The sequence below is a fragment of the Panthera uncia genome, chromosome B1 (genome assembly GCF_023721935.1).
Source record: "Panthera uncia isolate 11264 chromosome B1, Puncia_PCG_1.0, whole genome shotgun sequence".
NCBI lineage: Eukaryota > Metazoa > Chordata > Mammalia > Carnivora > Felidae > Panthera > Panthera uncia.
This window is the reverse complement of record NC_064811.1, coordinates 80,338,602-80,353,874: the sequence shown is the minus strand read 5'-3', so window position 1 is coordinate 80,353,874 and position 15,273 is coordinate 80,338,602. Positions and strand designations below refer to the sequence as shown.

General features: G+C 33.3%; 1 protein-coding gene across 5 annotated transcripts in view; it reads right to left on the bottom strand.

Moving 5' to 3' along the window:
- Positions 1–15,273, bottom strand: part of RAP1GDS1 (Rap1 GTPase-GDP dissociation stimulator 1) — a 166,410-nt gene that overhangs the window by 18,438 nt on the left and 132,699 nt on the right. For 4 of the 5 annotated variants that reach the window (XM_049630899.1, XM_049630902.1, XM_049630903.1 and 1 more), the window contains 5 exons: positions 8,221–8,364; positions 7,637–7,768; positions 6,041–6,175; positions 4,937–5,062; positions 4,038–4,177 (listed from right to left, as the gene is read on the bottom strand). In XM_049630899.1, coding sequence (XP_049486856.1) covers positions 4,038–4,177; positions 4,937–5,062; positions 6,041–6,175; positions 7,637–7,768; positions 8,221–8,364 — 677 coding nt within the window. The remainder of the gene's footprint in view (positions 1–4,037; positions 4,178–4,936; positions 5,063–6,040; positions 6,176–7,636; positions 7,769–8,220; positions 8,365–15,273) is intronic. The other variant, XM_049630900.1, reaches the window with a different exon arrangement.

Below are 15,273 nucleotides of genomic sequence, written 5' to 3'. Positions count from 1 at the left end.
CCCCCTTTTTTTTTTTTTTTTTTTTTTTTTTTTTTTAAATCCCTTGCCCTCTCTCCTCCTACTTCAGTAAGTTTTACTGAGTAGGTCCGCTATGGAGTTACTGTGCCTGACAGAATGGGGGATAAAAGACAAATGAAGCATTGTACTTGTGTTATATGACAAAAGAGAATGATATTGATAGCTGCCCTCTATAGAGCAACCACTACACGCTGGACATTATACCGGGTAGCTTACAGATATTAGCATATTTTTATCCTCAAAGAAAATCCCATTAGCTAGTATTTTCTCCAGTTAATAGACGAAGAAACTGAAGCTCAGATTAAGTTATGAAAATTGTCAGTGATTAAGAGGTAAAAAGCCATGATTCAAATCCAGGCAGTTAGACCGTTTGTGGTCTAACCAAAAGTAAGTGTACTGAATTCATCATAGTGCCATGCACAGGCAGTCACTTAATGTGTTCTAAAGAGGCTCTATGGATGTATTTTAAAGTTACATTTTTAAACTTCAAGATATTAAAAAAAAAAAAAAAAGGGATATCAGCACCATTCCACAGAGCAAAGAGGTTCGTCTGGAGAATTACAAATAATTTCAATATCCACATCTAAAAATAATTTTAACTTTTCTAAAATCATTTCACTTATAATAAGTAAACTGTAGAAATAGTAAGATATTTTTCTGGGTAATCCTTCTAAACCCTAGATGTATCTGCAAAATCTCCAAAAATTTTGGACATAATTTAATGCTTTACAAAGTTTTAAATGATGTGTTATTTTGCAATCCTGTTTCTCAAGTTTTCTTATGGAAAGCTAAATTTTGGTACATAGATAACCAAGGCAAATTATCTATGTAACAGTCTTGCATATTTAACTTTTACGGTCAATATGCCCTTAATAACTGAGATAAATTCCTGCTAAAAACTTTGTTGAAAACTGTATAATAATACTGATTATTACAATGTAATGTTCTGAAATAGGCCTGAGTTCAAGGTAATTTATAAGATTGCAGATTGGTGTAGGCACTGAATCACCTAACAAAAAATTTTCTTTCTCAATTTTGTAGCATCAAAAACTACTTCTCAGTATAGGATTTAAATGTTTGTCAGATGAATGAGCGAATGACTAAAAACATTTGTTTAGACAAGTTTTTAGCTTGATAATTGACGAAGAATTATCAATTAAGAGTTTTACTCTTAAAGGAAAGAAAAAAGTGCCTTTGACAGGAGGTAATTTTTATGTTCCTAACGTAGAGGCAAAATATATTTTCTGTTTTTGATATCTAAATCAGAAGGTCCAGCTAGTTGCTCAAGAGTTCTAGTCCAGGGCACTCTTTTGAAGGAAGATGTGAATTTACCTATTGGCACAAGTGCAGAAATATACTGTATATGGCTGAGATGACTAAGCTAGTGTGAAACCCTGTGAGTCAGTGCAAACTTTCAGAGGGTTGGACTCTAAGACAGAATTCAGGGTGACTTTAAAAGGAGTAGGATCTTCAAAGTTTAAAAATAACACAAGGACAGAGCTATAATTCACAACAGTTGGTTAAGGATCTACAGGAATGTAAAAAAAAACAAACAAACAAACAAACAAAAAAACAGAAAAAAACCCTTGAACCTAGTGTTTAAAAGCTTATTCCAGAGCAGCATTTTCCAAAGTATGTTCAGTGGAATGTATTTAATAGATGCAACTTGCAAAAAAGACCCACTGTGCGATAGTAAAGGATGTGTTTTTTTTTGTTTTTTTTTTTTTTAGAGTAGTGCTAATGTGTGCTGTGAATTTCAAAGGCAGGGAAAAGAAATGAACTATTTCTCTAATCTGATCGTACAACCGTTTCTCTTTGTGGAATATTCTTTACGGTTATTATTCAATAGAACATGTTCTGAAACTGCTCAAAAGGAATCCCAGATTCCACTTCAATGCTTGTGAAATTTGAAAATAATTCTAATCTGGAGCTCCACAAGGAACACACCTGTGTTCTGATCATTAAAGTATGTCAATCAAGGTTCCTATTGCTGCTTAGCAGCAATATACACTCAACTGTAGGAAAGATATGCAAAAAAAACCCCCAAACAAAACCCAGTCTATTTGGTACTGAATTATAAACATAAAGTTATAATGTGCCCATAAAGTTATAATCTTGTATCATGGCTATTGTATGTAAGTGATGAATCACTAAATTCTACACCTAAAACCAATTTTACCATATAGGTTAACTAACTAGAATTTGAAAAAAAAAAATTGAAAAGAAAAAAAAATAAGGGAATATTCAAGGGGGGAACTGTTTTCTTTAAAAAAATTTTTTTTTACATTTATTTAATTTTGAGAGAAAGAGTGCACAAGTGAGGGAGAGGCAGAAAGAGGGAGAGAGAGAATCCCAAGCAAGCTGTGCACTGTCAGTGCAGAACCCGATGTGGGGCTTGAACCCACAAACCCTGAGATTATGACCTGAGCTGAAATCAACAGTCAGATGCTTAACCAACTGAGCCACCTAGGCGTCCCTTTTGTTACACTAACTAGAATTTAAATAAAAACTTGAAATAAAAAAAAAGATTCTATGGGGGAAATTGTTTTTGTTACACACACACACACACACACACACACACACACACACCCCTAGAAAGGTACAATGTAATGTTGCTCTTGTCTTTTTAAAGCACCTACATGTGATGGATGCTTAATGGGTACCGGAAAGCTTTTTTGCTGGGGGAGGGGAGAGTAGGGGTTTAGATGAGGGAAAGGGAACCCTGTGATAAATATTAGCAGAAAAGCCTCAAATCTCAATTTAGTCTAACAGTTTAATGAATTTAGTTCCAAGATTAGGTTAAGAAGTTGTGATGCATTTTCCCATGGACATAAGTGAAATGGTCAAAAGGCTCACTCTGGATAACAGGCTTAAAAAAAATAAAAGGTATATAATACAGATACTAAATCAGCTGGCCTAGCTTCCCACCATTATGATCTTTAAAATAATTCATTTAGTCATTCACTGAACAAACACAGGTTATCAACCACATGTCAGACACATACTAGACTGGACACTGCTATAAGAATGGATTTCATCCAACTTTGTGAGTTCAGGGCACCATATACTATCTAGATATCATTTAATTTTTAATATCATTAGCTAGCTTGGTCAGTGCTTGGTACACAGAAGATATTTTACACTGAGGATAGTGGTAAAAATAATAACATCAACATTTATGGTGATTCCATTTACTGAGTGCTTACTTTGTCCTACATTCCAGTTGAGTACTTCATATAGGTGATCTCACTGAATCATTCTCACAACACTTTCGGGTGGGTATCACCCCAGGTTTAATACACTGAGATGTGAAAGACACTTGACCAAGTAAATAGTGGGGATACTACGTGAACTTCTCTGATTCCAAAGCCTTACTCTTAACTATCATGGACTAGAACTAATTAAAAGCCTCAATTTTCAGTTCTTTTTTCAGAATTCTGGATCACAGGCATCCCTCATTTCATTGCACTTCATTTTATTATTGTGTTTCACAGATACTGTGTTTTTTACAAACTGAAGGTTTGTAGCTAAGCAAGTCTGTCAGCCATTTTTCCAACAGCATTTGCTCACTTTATGCCTGCATCACCTTTTGGTAATTCTCACAAAATTTCAAACCTTTTCATTATTATTATGTTTGTTATGGTGATGTACGATCAGTGATTGACAACTCACTGAAAGCTCAGATGACGGTTAGCATTTTTAGGCATAAAGAGTTTTTTTAATGAAGGCATAAAAATGATTTTTTAAAACATGTTATTGCACACTTAAGAGACTACAATATAGTGTAAACACAACTTTATATACATTGGGAAACCAAAATGTTCATTTGACTTGCTTTGCTGCATTTTCACTTTATTGCAGTGTTCTGGAACTGAACCTATATGATATTTCTGAGGTACACCTGTAATGTATTTATATATAAATAGTGAAATGCAAGCTTATTTATAGGATCTATGATATTGAGTTTCCAAAGGGGCCACTTGCAGGTTTTCCAGCAAATGGTTTCCTCTGGAACTTACTTTTGATTTACTGTGTCGTATGAGGGCAGACAGCAGTCTGTTTGACTCCCCCATCACCCCAGCATGATCTTTGGCTTCACACCATTCCACCAAACGCTCCACTAATTTAACATTCTTTCCCAGTTGTTCAGCAGCTTCTGCTATAGGAAAGAAGGCAAACCACAAAAGAAACAATCACTGACAGGCAACCAACTGAAGTACCTGGCACAGACTGTAAGAGTGCAAAAGGAAACTATACATCTAAAACCACAGCACAATGATTTTATTAAGAACTGCGAATACTCCGTATCTGATGGACTGTTTAGCTTTTTCTATAAAGTTGTGGACTTTCATACAAAATACAAAAATACAATTTTATACTCTTGTGGTTCAGCCTGGTAGTCTGTTAGTACTCTGGCAAAATACAACAAAGAGTATCAGAAGGACTCTGAGGAATCAATACAGACAAAGGTTTAGAATTTAGAAATAAGTAAATAAACGTAACTCATTCCAAGCAGTGGTTTTCATGGTTGTTTCTGTAAACAGAAAAATGATCTCCCTGTTTGCCAAACAAATTAAAAAAAATTTCGACTGTCAGTATATTGAAACATGATTCTTAAGACAAAGTAAAAATGGGTATGAAATACTAAAACATAAAAACCCTTCAGAACTGCTAATGAATCAGTGATAAACCAGGATTATATGTACAATAAAGAGATGCAATATAATTTCCATTTAAAGTCAATTATAACCAAGCATGGGGATTAATGAATGGAGCTCTAAAACCAATCTCTTTTTGCCTTTTATTTGCCATTTATCTTTATGATTACATAATTCTCAAAGCTAAAAACAAGTCCTTTTCAACTAAGGCACACTGACTGTCATACCAAAAATGTACCTTGGGAAAGCATTTCCTTTACCTTGTGCATCTATTAACATTCTCAACGTTCCCAGAAGTTTGAACTGAACTGGGGGCATTTCGGACTTAAGGAATTTCAAAACTGCCTCGGTGACTCCAGCTGATAACATCTTTGCTTTATTTACAACTAGAGAGAGAGAGAGAGAGAGAGAGAGAGGGAGAGGAAAAAGAATATAGTTAAAATGGTGCTAGCATTCTTGATGATAGTCATTCAGTTCAATATACATTTATTGTCTTACTATTTTTAAGGCCCCACATTACATTTTTCTACTTAAAGGTCATGTTGCTTTTCTGTGTATTTTAAGAATGGGACTGGGGGTGAGGGTAATTATCTTGTTTGTCTATAGGAGCATAACATACAAAATCATACATACTGGCTTTTTAAACCTAATCTCAAAACACTTAAACAATTTGAAAAGAACTCTGACAATGTTGTCTTCTTATTTACAAAAAGCACAATTCCTCAGGTTTAATGTTTCTTTTTACCTGTGTTCTTGATCCAATTGTGTTACTATAGATGTTATAGACATTAATAAGCAATATTAATCTGTTATATGAAGCAAATTGATATCTTATAGATTGTATCATCATACAGTTATACTATTTTACCTAATCAGAAATTTATTTTTAGAAAGTAGAATAATAGCTTTATCTCCTGTACTATTTACCATGATAATGTGATTTCATGGCTCAAAGTGTCTTTAATCCAAAGACACATTAAGGCTATTTTTAAAAATTATGTCTGCTTATATAGAAGGGGAAAACCCTCCTAAAAGTCATTCTTATAGGGACTCTCTTAAATGATGCTATTATCCTACCTCAACTGAAGATTCTTAAAAAAGCTTAACCATACAATATGATGAAAATCTAGGAGTTTACAAAAGGTAACAGAATATTTGAATGATCTGAACAAATACAACAATTATACCTGTACAATCTTAGAAAACTTATTTGATATATCTCCATTTACTAGTGAGAAAAATATAAATAATTTGAAGATTTTTTTTCTTGGTCAGGGCAGGTCCACAAATCACATAAAATAAACACCTTCCCAAAACAATAGATCTTATTTCTTACATAGTTGTTCACCATTCTTACGTCTTACCTGGAATGGCCAGATTTCTGAGGGCACTTAATGCTGCATGCTGCACAGTTACATTTCCATCTTCTACATGTCTGTCCAGTAAATCCATAAGTTTTTCTACAATTCCATTGTCTACCATATGGATACAATTTCCATCTGAACAAAACAAAAGCATTTTTTCCTTTCCTCTTTACAAATACCTATAAATATTTTATAATAGTGATGCCTATCAATTGTCCATTATACATTAGGGAAAATGGAACTACATGAAAATAAGATGAATTCCAATACTTTCTCCCATCAGATTTATAGATTTTTTTCTTTATTGAGTGAGAAGTCATGACCAGAAAAATCTGTAGCATAGAGCCTGACAATATATTAGATGAGTAAATAGAAACCACATGCTTAAAATGTCTACCAATAATTTTCATTTATAGTCAAGTAGGCCTAAGTCCTGCCAATGTTACAGTGACAGCACTCTATATTTTGTTATCATGGTTGATGTTTATTTTTCAATGATAAAACTTTTGAAATATGTATGTATAAAGCAGAGAGAATATTATAATGAACCACTCACTACTCCACATTTACCTTCAACAATTACCAATATTTTACTATTCCTAATTACATCACTAAGGAGTGAATGATCATCCTTAGAAGGAAGTAAAAATGAAATAAGCCATCCATTATGATATACAATTCACATTAGAATAAATTCAAGCTAAAAACAAGAAGAACCGATTTTCCTAGACACAGTATAAGTTTCTAGACTGAACAGAAGTTCCAGACTTCAGAAAGGAACAGGAAGGTCTGGTGCCTTGGAAATGTTATTAAAGCAAATTAAATATTCTAGTCTAAACGAGAGGATTGATTACTCACACTTAAGTTCAGTAGGCATAAAAGGATAAATAAGGCACAATAACCCTACAAATAATACTCACATTATTAAATTAAAAAATCACCAGGCGGGGCGCCTAGGTGGTTCAGTTGGTTAAGCAACTGACTTCAGTCTGGGTCATGATCTCATGGTTCATGGGTTTGGGCCCCACATCAGGCACTCTGCTGTCAGCACAAAGCCCGCTTTGGATCCTCTGTTCCCCCCTCTCTTTTTGCCCCTCCCCTGTTCGTTCTCTATCTCTCAAAATAAATAAATAAAAACTTAAAAAAACAATCACCAGCCAAGAGAGCATATCCTCCCAGGTAAGAGGATATTAGAATGGGACTCAAATTTACTGATCTCTAAAGTACAGAGTACTCAAAGAAGGACTTTACAATCACTATTCATGATCTTTAAAATACCAGGACTTAGTTAAATTGCACAAAATATGTAATTTGCTAGAAACAGCACTAAGTAGGGGTGCCTGGCTGGCTCAGCTGGTATAACATGTGAATTTTGATCTTGGGGTAGTGAGCTCAAGCCCCATGTTGGTAAGCAGAGCTTACTTTAAAAAAACAAAAACAAAAACAAACACTAAGTATTTCGTATCTCTAAAAAATTAAGGTAGCAGTACACTTCATACTAACTTCTGAACTGTTCGTTTTAGTACATGTAACGGTGAACAAAAACAAAAACAAAACAGAACATCTGATTTAAAAAGGATAATATGAGATGCTTACCATTTCTGGCAAAATTTGCAATGGCCAGTGCTCCAGCAAGCTGTAGCTGGTGGTTATTTGATGGAATCCAGGACAGCACCCTTTGAAACACATTACCTTTTCCTCCTTCAAATAATTTCTGCATGGATTCATCTGGAAGTAAATGAAACAAATAGATAAAAGGAAAAGAATATAGAGCAACAAATCCATATTCCTAAATGAATATCCAACTGGATAACTATATACTTCAGAAATGATATTTCATGAAAGGACAAGTAATGACTCTTTTTATAAAAGAGTTTAGGATTTTTCTAGTCTAAGTCCCAAGTAGCCCTCTAGCTTTTAGTGCCACAGTTGTCCTATGACAGCTCTTTGAATATTGTAAGATAGTGAAAACTCCTCTTTTCCAGGTTCACTATCTCTAGTTCTCTTCATGATGTGTTTAAGGTTTCAAATCATCACACCAGGATTAAATGAGGCAGGAAAATGAGAAAATGCCTAATATATATAGGCACAATATATAGGCATATATGTTCACAAAAGAGACAATACATTAAAAAAAATCTAATAATCATGTTCTTAGGTTGACTTAAATTATAACTCACCTCCAAGAAGTAATAAAACCATTAGATCTGAAGCAGTTTTGAGCTCAGCAATATCATCCTCTTTTTCACTATCCACTTTCTCCTGAACAATCTCTAGTAGACATTCTACCAGCCCTGCTTCCACCAGCTGTAGTTTAATAGCATCTAAAAAATAATGTGAACAAAATAACCAAAACTTGAGATGAAACAGAAGTTCTGGTATAAGCAACCTATTATGAAGACTTATAAGAAATCAAGAAAATGCATGATTACATAATACATGTTTGAAGATTTGAGTTTCAGAAGGAACTATCTGACAGTGCAGGTTATATACACAAAAGTTTTATTTCACTTTTCTTTTTTACTTGACATTAGGGCACTTTTTGCAATGTCTGCAGCACCTAAACAAATTGATTCTCAGCTTTGAAGGAAAGTAATAGCACTGCACTGTTATTGTAGATATTATGCTCATGTTTTAAAAAGGTAATACTATTAAATACACTGTTTAAACTAAAACAGATATGCTGTTATATAAAGTAAAAATATACTCACTAATGGCATGTGAATAGAAAGTTATTGAAAAGTAAAGAGCTATTAGTAAATTTCAAACTATACCATACGTATATATTTGGATTCATACTTGTATAGATGTTATTTTTCTAATTTTTAAAATGTTTATTTATTTATTTTTTTTGAGAGAGACAGAGTGTGAGTGGGGGAGGGGAAGAGAGAGAGGGAGACATAGAACCTGAAGCAGGCTCCAGGCTCTGAGCTGTCAGCACAGAGCCCTACATGGAGCTCAAACCCACGAACCATGAGATCATGACCTGAGCTGAAGTCGGACGCTCTACAGACTGAGACACCTAGGTGCCCCTAGATGTTACTTTTCTAAGGCAGTTAATAAATCTGTAACTTTCTGAACTTTAAAAGCCATGTTTTGAAAAAGGACTTCAGGTTTTCATTAATTTCAAGTTTGCTTGGGTGATGGATCTTTGGTGGTTCATTAGACTATATTCTCACTACATCTGAATAGGTTTTAAAATTTCCATAATAAAAGTTGAAAGAAAAAAATAACTTTTGAGCTTTCTGATAACCAACAGTGTGAAGGTATTTTAACAGAAAAATTTACATCCCAATTATATTGTTAACAATTCTCTTCATAGTAAGTTCTACTCTTATCAAATTGTTTGCACCCCTAATAACTTTTTATTATAGAACTTACTTAATTGCAGGTTTTATATTCATATCCATATCTGTCTCCCTCATTAGAGTAGACATACCTCTTTCATCTTTGTATTTTGACCTAAACTGGTCTACCTACATGCTCTGGGTATATTTATACAGCTTACAATAAATGTAGATGAACTGACCTTAGAAACTTGTTACACAGAAATTTTTAAACTTAAATTTTATTTTTTAGTTGGATTTTATTTTAGCCATTGGTTTCCCTAAGCTGTATATGTGCACATATACAGCAATGGCAGCTTCAGGTTATTATTATTTGGGAGAAACAAAGACCTTTTTTATACTTGACATTTTCTTTTGGGCAATTTTAAGATATAAAATTTAGGTTTCATTTCCCCCTAACACCAGGATCACTGATAATCTTTAGAATATTATCTCCAGAATACACAGAATATTCAAACTGGAATATTTTTCTAAAAGGTACACTTGTACTGTGCTATGCTGAAAGTAGGGCGTTTCCTTGGTTACAGAATGCTAGGGCTAGAAATGTGTGGTGACTAGAATCAAAGCCATGTTAAAAAAAAAAACACCTTAAAATTCCTAAAAACCTTGAATTATACAAATCCCAATTTAAATGTCTCCTTTGCACATAAGGAAAACCAAGGGTGATATACTAACGATAGTCCAGAAACAAGTTTTCAAAGGTATCATTCAATTTGCTGCACGATTATAAGATAGAAGTGAAGATAGTAAAGGAGAAAACATATAAGAAAAACTGTTATTTTGACATATTACAAGAAAGGTTACAGGTAATTCTATGGCATAAAATTGACTGAAGGTCACCATAAAAATTTCATTTGGCCAAACCACCAAATGAGATGAAAAACAACTTTCTGCCTAAAGAATAAGATCTAAGGCATTTAGAAAATTTTAAATCTGTCAAGATTAAAATTTATAGATCTCTCCTCTCACAGTTTGACTTTAATCATATACATATATATGTGGGAGGCTTCAATAGCCTTATTAAGGAAGATCAGCAAGGCAGTCTGCCAAAGCAGACAGCCCAGCACCATTTATTAACACCATTCTGCCTAAGGACCATCTATCTTTATAACTACTATTTGCATATGTATGTATGTATATAATATGTATCTATGTGTGTGTGTGTGTGTGTATATATATATATATATATATATATATATATATATATATATAAATCTTTTCTAAATGGTGAAAAAAGCCACAAATGCAGAAAAGTGCATAATATACATATTAGCTTAATTATTATTAAGCAAATTACCATGCAGCTACTACCTAGATCAAGAAATTCATTGCCAACATCCCAGGAAGCCCCTCTGTGCATTCCCTTTTCCTATCACATATTCTTCCCTCCAGCCCTCTAAATACTTGATTTTTATGGTAATCATAGTCATACTTTTCCTTATTTTTTATCAAATGGGCATTCCTAAAAACCAGTTTAATTTTACATTTTTTTGAACTTTATATAAGTGGAATCTTACAATACATATTTTTCAGTGTTGGCTTTTCCCTTTCAATGTTTATAAGATTCATCTATACTACTGGTTATAGTTGTCTTCATTCCTTTTTGTAAGTATATATTTTTCCATTATATGAATACACCATTATTTATTCTACTGTTAATGGATAGGAGTTGTTTCTAATTTTTCATTATTATAAATAGTGCTAAGAACATTCCTGTAATGGCTTCTGGTGCACATGTGCATGTTTCTGGGTACACTTTAAGAGCAAAATTGTTGGATCACACAGAATACAATCTCCATCTCAACAGATATGGTTTTCCAAATTGTACCAATGTACACACTCACCAGCATGTAACGAGTTTCCACTACTCCACAACCGCATCAACATTTGATATTATTATACTTTCCAGTAGATACATGGTAGTATTTTATTGTGATTTTATTTTGTATCTCAGTTATTAATGAGTTAAGCATATTTTCATGTTTATTAGCCATTTGGATTGTATCTTTTGTCTAGTGCCTATTTAAATTTTTTATGCATTTTCCCACTGGAATTTCTACATTTTTCTTAATGATTTGTGGGAGTTTTTATATATTTACACACTCTTTTGATTATGTGTGTTATAAATATCTTCTCTCACACACTGTCTTGCTTTTTACTCTTAATGGTGTTTTTTTGGTGTCTTTCATTTTCATTATTAGAAAGTTTTAGCCAAATTTATCAATCTTTTCCTTTATGCTTGAGATTGTTGTGACCTAATAAAACTATACTCCAAGGCCATGATGATATTCTTCTATCTTCTATTTTTTAAGGTATGCTTTCTGGTTTTAACTTTTCCATTTCGCTTAATAATCTATCTGAATACCTTTTTTTAGTACAGTATGAAATGGGAGTTTATATATGTGTCTTCAATTGATTTTTCCCCCCATATTCCCAGCATTGTTTATTGAAAAGACTTCTTTCCACACTGTTTTGCAGTGACAACTTTTCTTCCTCCTAATAAAATAAGCACCTATTAATGCATCCATTTGTTTCTGGGGTATCCTGTTCTACTGGTCTTCTCATTCAGCCTAGCACCAATACCACACTGCCTTTTAATTATTATAGTTTTATCAGAATAAAGTTTTATTATTGTTATGCAGTAAAACCAGTTTTGCTACTTTGTTCTCTTTCAGCGTCTTGGCTATACCTGGTCTTCTGAGATTTGGTTAGAATTCCACTGAGTCTACAGATCAATATGGGGAGATATAATACTTTTACAACATATCATCTCTTGATGTTTTTCTACAGTTTTCTACAAGAGACCCTGAACATCTTTTATTAGTCCATTCTTAAAGTATTTTGTTTTTTATGCTTTATAAATAATATATTCCTTAAAAATGCATTTTGTAACTATTTTTTGGCTGATTTATAGGAATAAAATGTTTTTGAGTTTTTGTTTGCTTATGTTTTGCTTTGGCTAGCAACATAACTCATTCTAAATTTTTTTTTTAATGTTTGTTTATTTTTGACAGAGAGAGCATGAGTTGGGGAGGGGCAGAGAGAGAGGGAGACACAGAATCTGAAGCAGGCTCCAGGCTCTGAACTGTCAGCACAGAGCCCCATCCAGGGCTCGAACTCATGGACCACGAGATCATGACCTGAGCCGAAGTTGGCCGCTCAACCAACTTAGCCACCCAGGCACCCCAACATAACTCATTCTAATTAAAAAACTCTTCTTTTAATTCAAAATATTCTTTTGAATTTTTGACATATATAACCATATCATCTATGAATAAGGAGGTATATGTTATTTGTTTGATGTCTTTCCTGTATCTTTTCTCTACTGCACTGGTTAGTTCCCATAAGACAATAATAAACAGAAGCAGGAATGATTTTTCTTATTCATGAACTCAAGGGAAATACTTTTTGTTTCACCATTGAGTATGATACTTTCTGTAGGCTTCTGATATATATCCTTCTCACTCTCTTTTACTGCTGGCTTGCAAAGAGTTTTTTAAAATCATGAATGGATAGTTAATCTTACCAGATGCTTTCTTTTCTGAAGATCATTTGATTTCTCTTTTAACAAGTTTTAATACAAATTATATTCATTGCATTTTGAATATTAAACTGCTTTGTATTTTCAGAATAAATCCATTTTGCTATAATGATTAATTTTGAATATATTATTAGATTTGGCTTGCTAAAATTTGAAGGGGAATTTTAGATCTATGTTCTTGGTGAGACTGGCCTTTATTCTTATAAATGGTGTCTGTTGGTATTTGATATAAGATCTGTATAGTGAGATCTCCTTTTTCATTCTTGATTTTGGTTATCTATGCCTTTTCTTGCTCTCTCTCCTTTTTCTTTTTTTTTTCCTTGATTAATCCTAGCAGGGATTTACCAGTTTTATTTAGTCTTTCAGACTGAATTTTAGTGATTATACACCGATATCGCATTATGAATTTTCTATTTTATTAATTTCAGCTCTTCAGATTTCTTTCCAAGTATGACTTTACCTACATAAGATTTAAAATATAGCATTGCTTTCATTATTAGAAAATTTTCTAATTTCCAACATGATTCTTCTTTGACCTCTGAGGTATTCGAAGTATATTGTTAAATATGTAAGTATAAATGGATTTCCTAGTTATCTTTTTATTATTAGACAATTCACTTAAGTCAGAGAATATACTCCATAAGGTTGCAATCCTTTGAAATTTGTTAAAACTTTTTCATAACTATGCATGTTTTATATATCTCATGTGTATTTGAAAAGAAAGGGCCCTGCAGCTGGGTGCAGTACTCTAAAATACATCCATTAAATCAATTTTCTTAATCATGTTGTTCACATTTTCTATATCCTTGTTGTTTTTCTTAATCTGCTTGTAGTATAAATTACTCAGAGGCATTAAAAGCTCCCATGATATTTATGAATTTTTCTATTTCTCTTCATAGTTCTGAGTATTTTGCCTTCATATGTTTTGGGGTAATGTATATTTATTATAGCTCACAGTTGAATTAAACTTTCATCACCATAAGTCACCTTATTTCTATTGAGTCTTTTAATCTTAAATTCTATTTAATATTAAATATTACTATCTCAGCCTTCTTTAAGTTTGAATGATTTTTTAAATCCTTTTATTCTAAATCTTTTAAATCTCCTTATATTTAACAAATGGGTTGTTTGTTTTAAAAAGTATAGTTAATTTAAAAAAAATTTTTTTTAATTAAAAAAAAGTTTTATTTATTTATTTGAGAGAGAGAAAGAGCAAGTAGGGGAGAGGCAGAGAGAGAAGGAAATAAAGAGAATCCCAAACAGGCTCCGTGCTGCCAGCGCAGAACCCGACACAAGCTCGAACCCGCAAACCGTTAGATCATAACTTGAGCTGAAATCAAGAGTTGGATGCTCCACCGACTGAACCACCAAGGCATCCCAAAAGTATAGTTGATTGTTAAAATTCAGCTGACAACTGGTCTTTTAATTAAAGCATTTAGGTCAAGTACATTTAATGTAATTACTGTAATACTGTGTCTTAAATCTAATATATTTTTTATGCTGTATTTGTAACCCCTGTTCTATGTTCTTTTTTCTCTCCTCTTTTCTGTTATTGAAGGTGTATTGATTGAAGGTGTATTTAAAGAAACAATCTTTCCAGGGCGCCTGGGTGATTCAGTCAATTACACATCTGGCTTTGGCTCAGGTCATGATCTCACAGCTCCTGAGTTCAAGCCCCCAGTCAGGCTCTGTGCTGACAGCTCAGAGCATTGAGCCTGCTTCAGGTACTGTGTCTCCCTCTTTCTCTGTCCTTCCCCCACTCGTGCTCTGTCTCTCTCTCAAAAATAAATAAACATAGGGGCGCCTGGGTGGCTTAGTGGTTAGGTGTCTGACTTCGGCTCAGGTCATGATCTCACGGTTCGGGAGTTCAAGCCCCGCGTAGGGCTCTGTGCTGACAGCTCAAAGCCTGGAGCCTGCTTCAGATTCTGTGTCTCCCTCCCCTCAGCTCCTCCCCTGCTCACACTGTCTCTCTCTCAAAAAATAAATAAAGATTAAAAAAAAATTTTTTTTAATAAAGATAAAAAAAATCTTCCCATAAATCCTTCCATTAGTTTGGCAGTTACATGTTGTTTTTAAAAATTATTTTAGTAATCACCTTAAAAGTCAGTGGTGAACTTTCTCAGTTTTTACTCTGAAAATATCTTTATTTTGTCTTTAGTTTTGAAGGATGCTTTCATTGGGTTTAGAATTCTAGGTTGGCATTTATTTATTTATTTTTTCATCACATAGAAGATGTTTCATTGTCATCTGACTTTCATTGTTGTGCTGGAAGATTAACAATCAGTCAAACTATCACCTCTTTTAGGATAATCTATTATTTTCCTGGCTACTTTTAAGATTTTTGT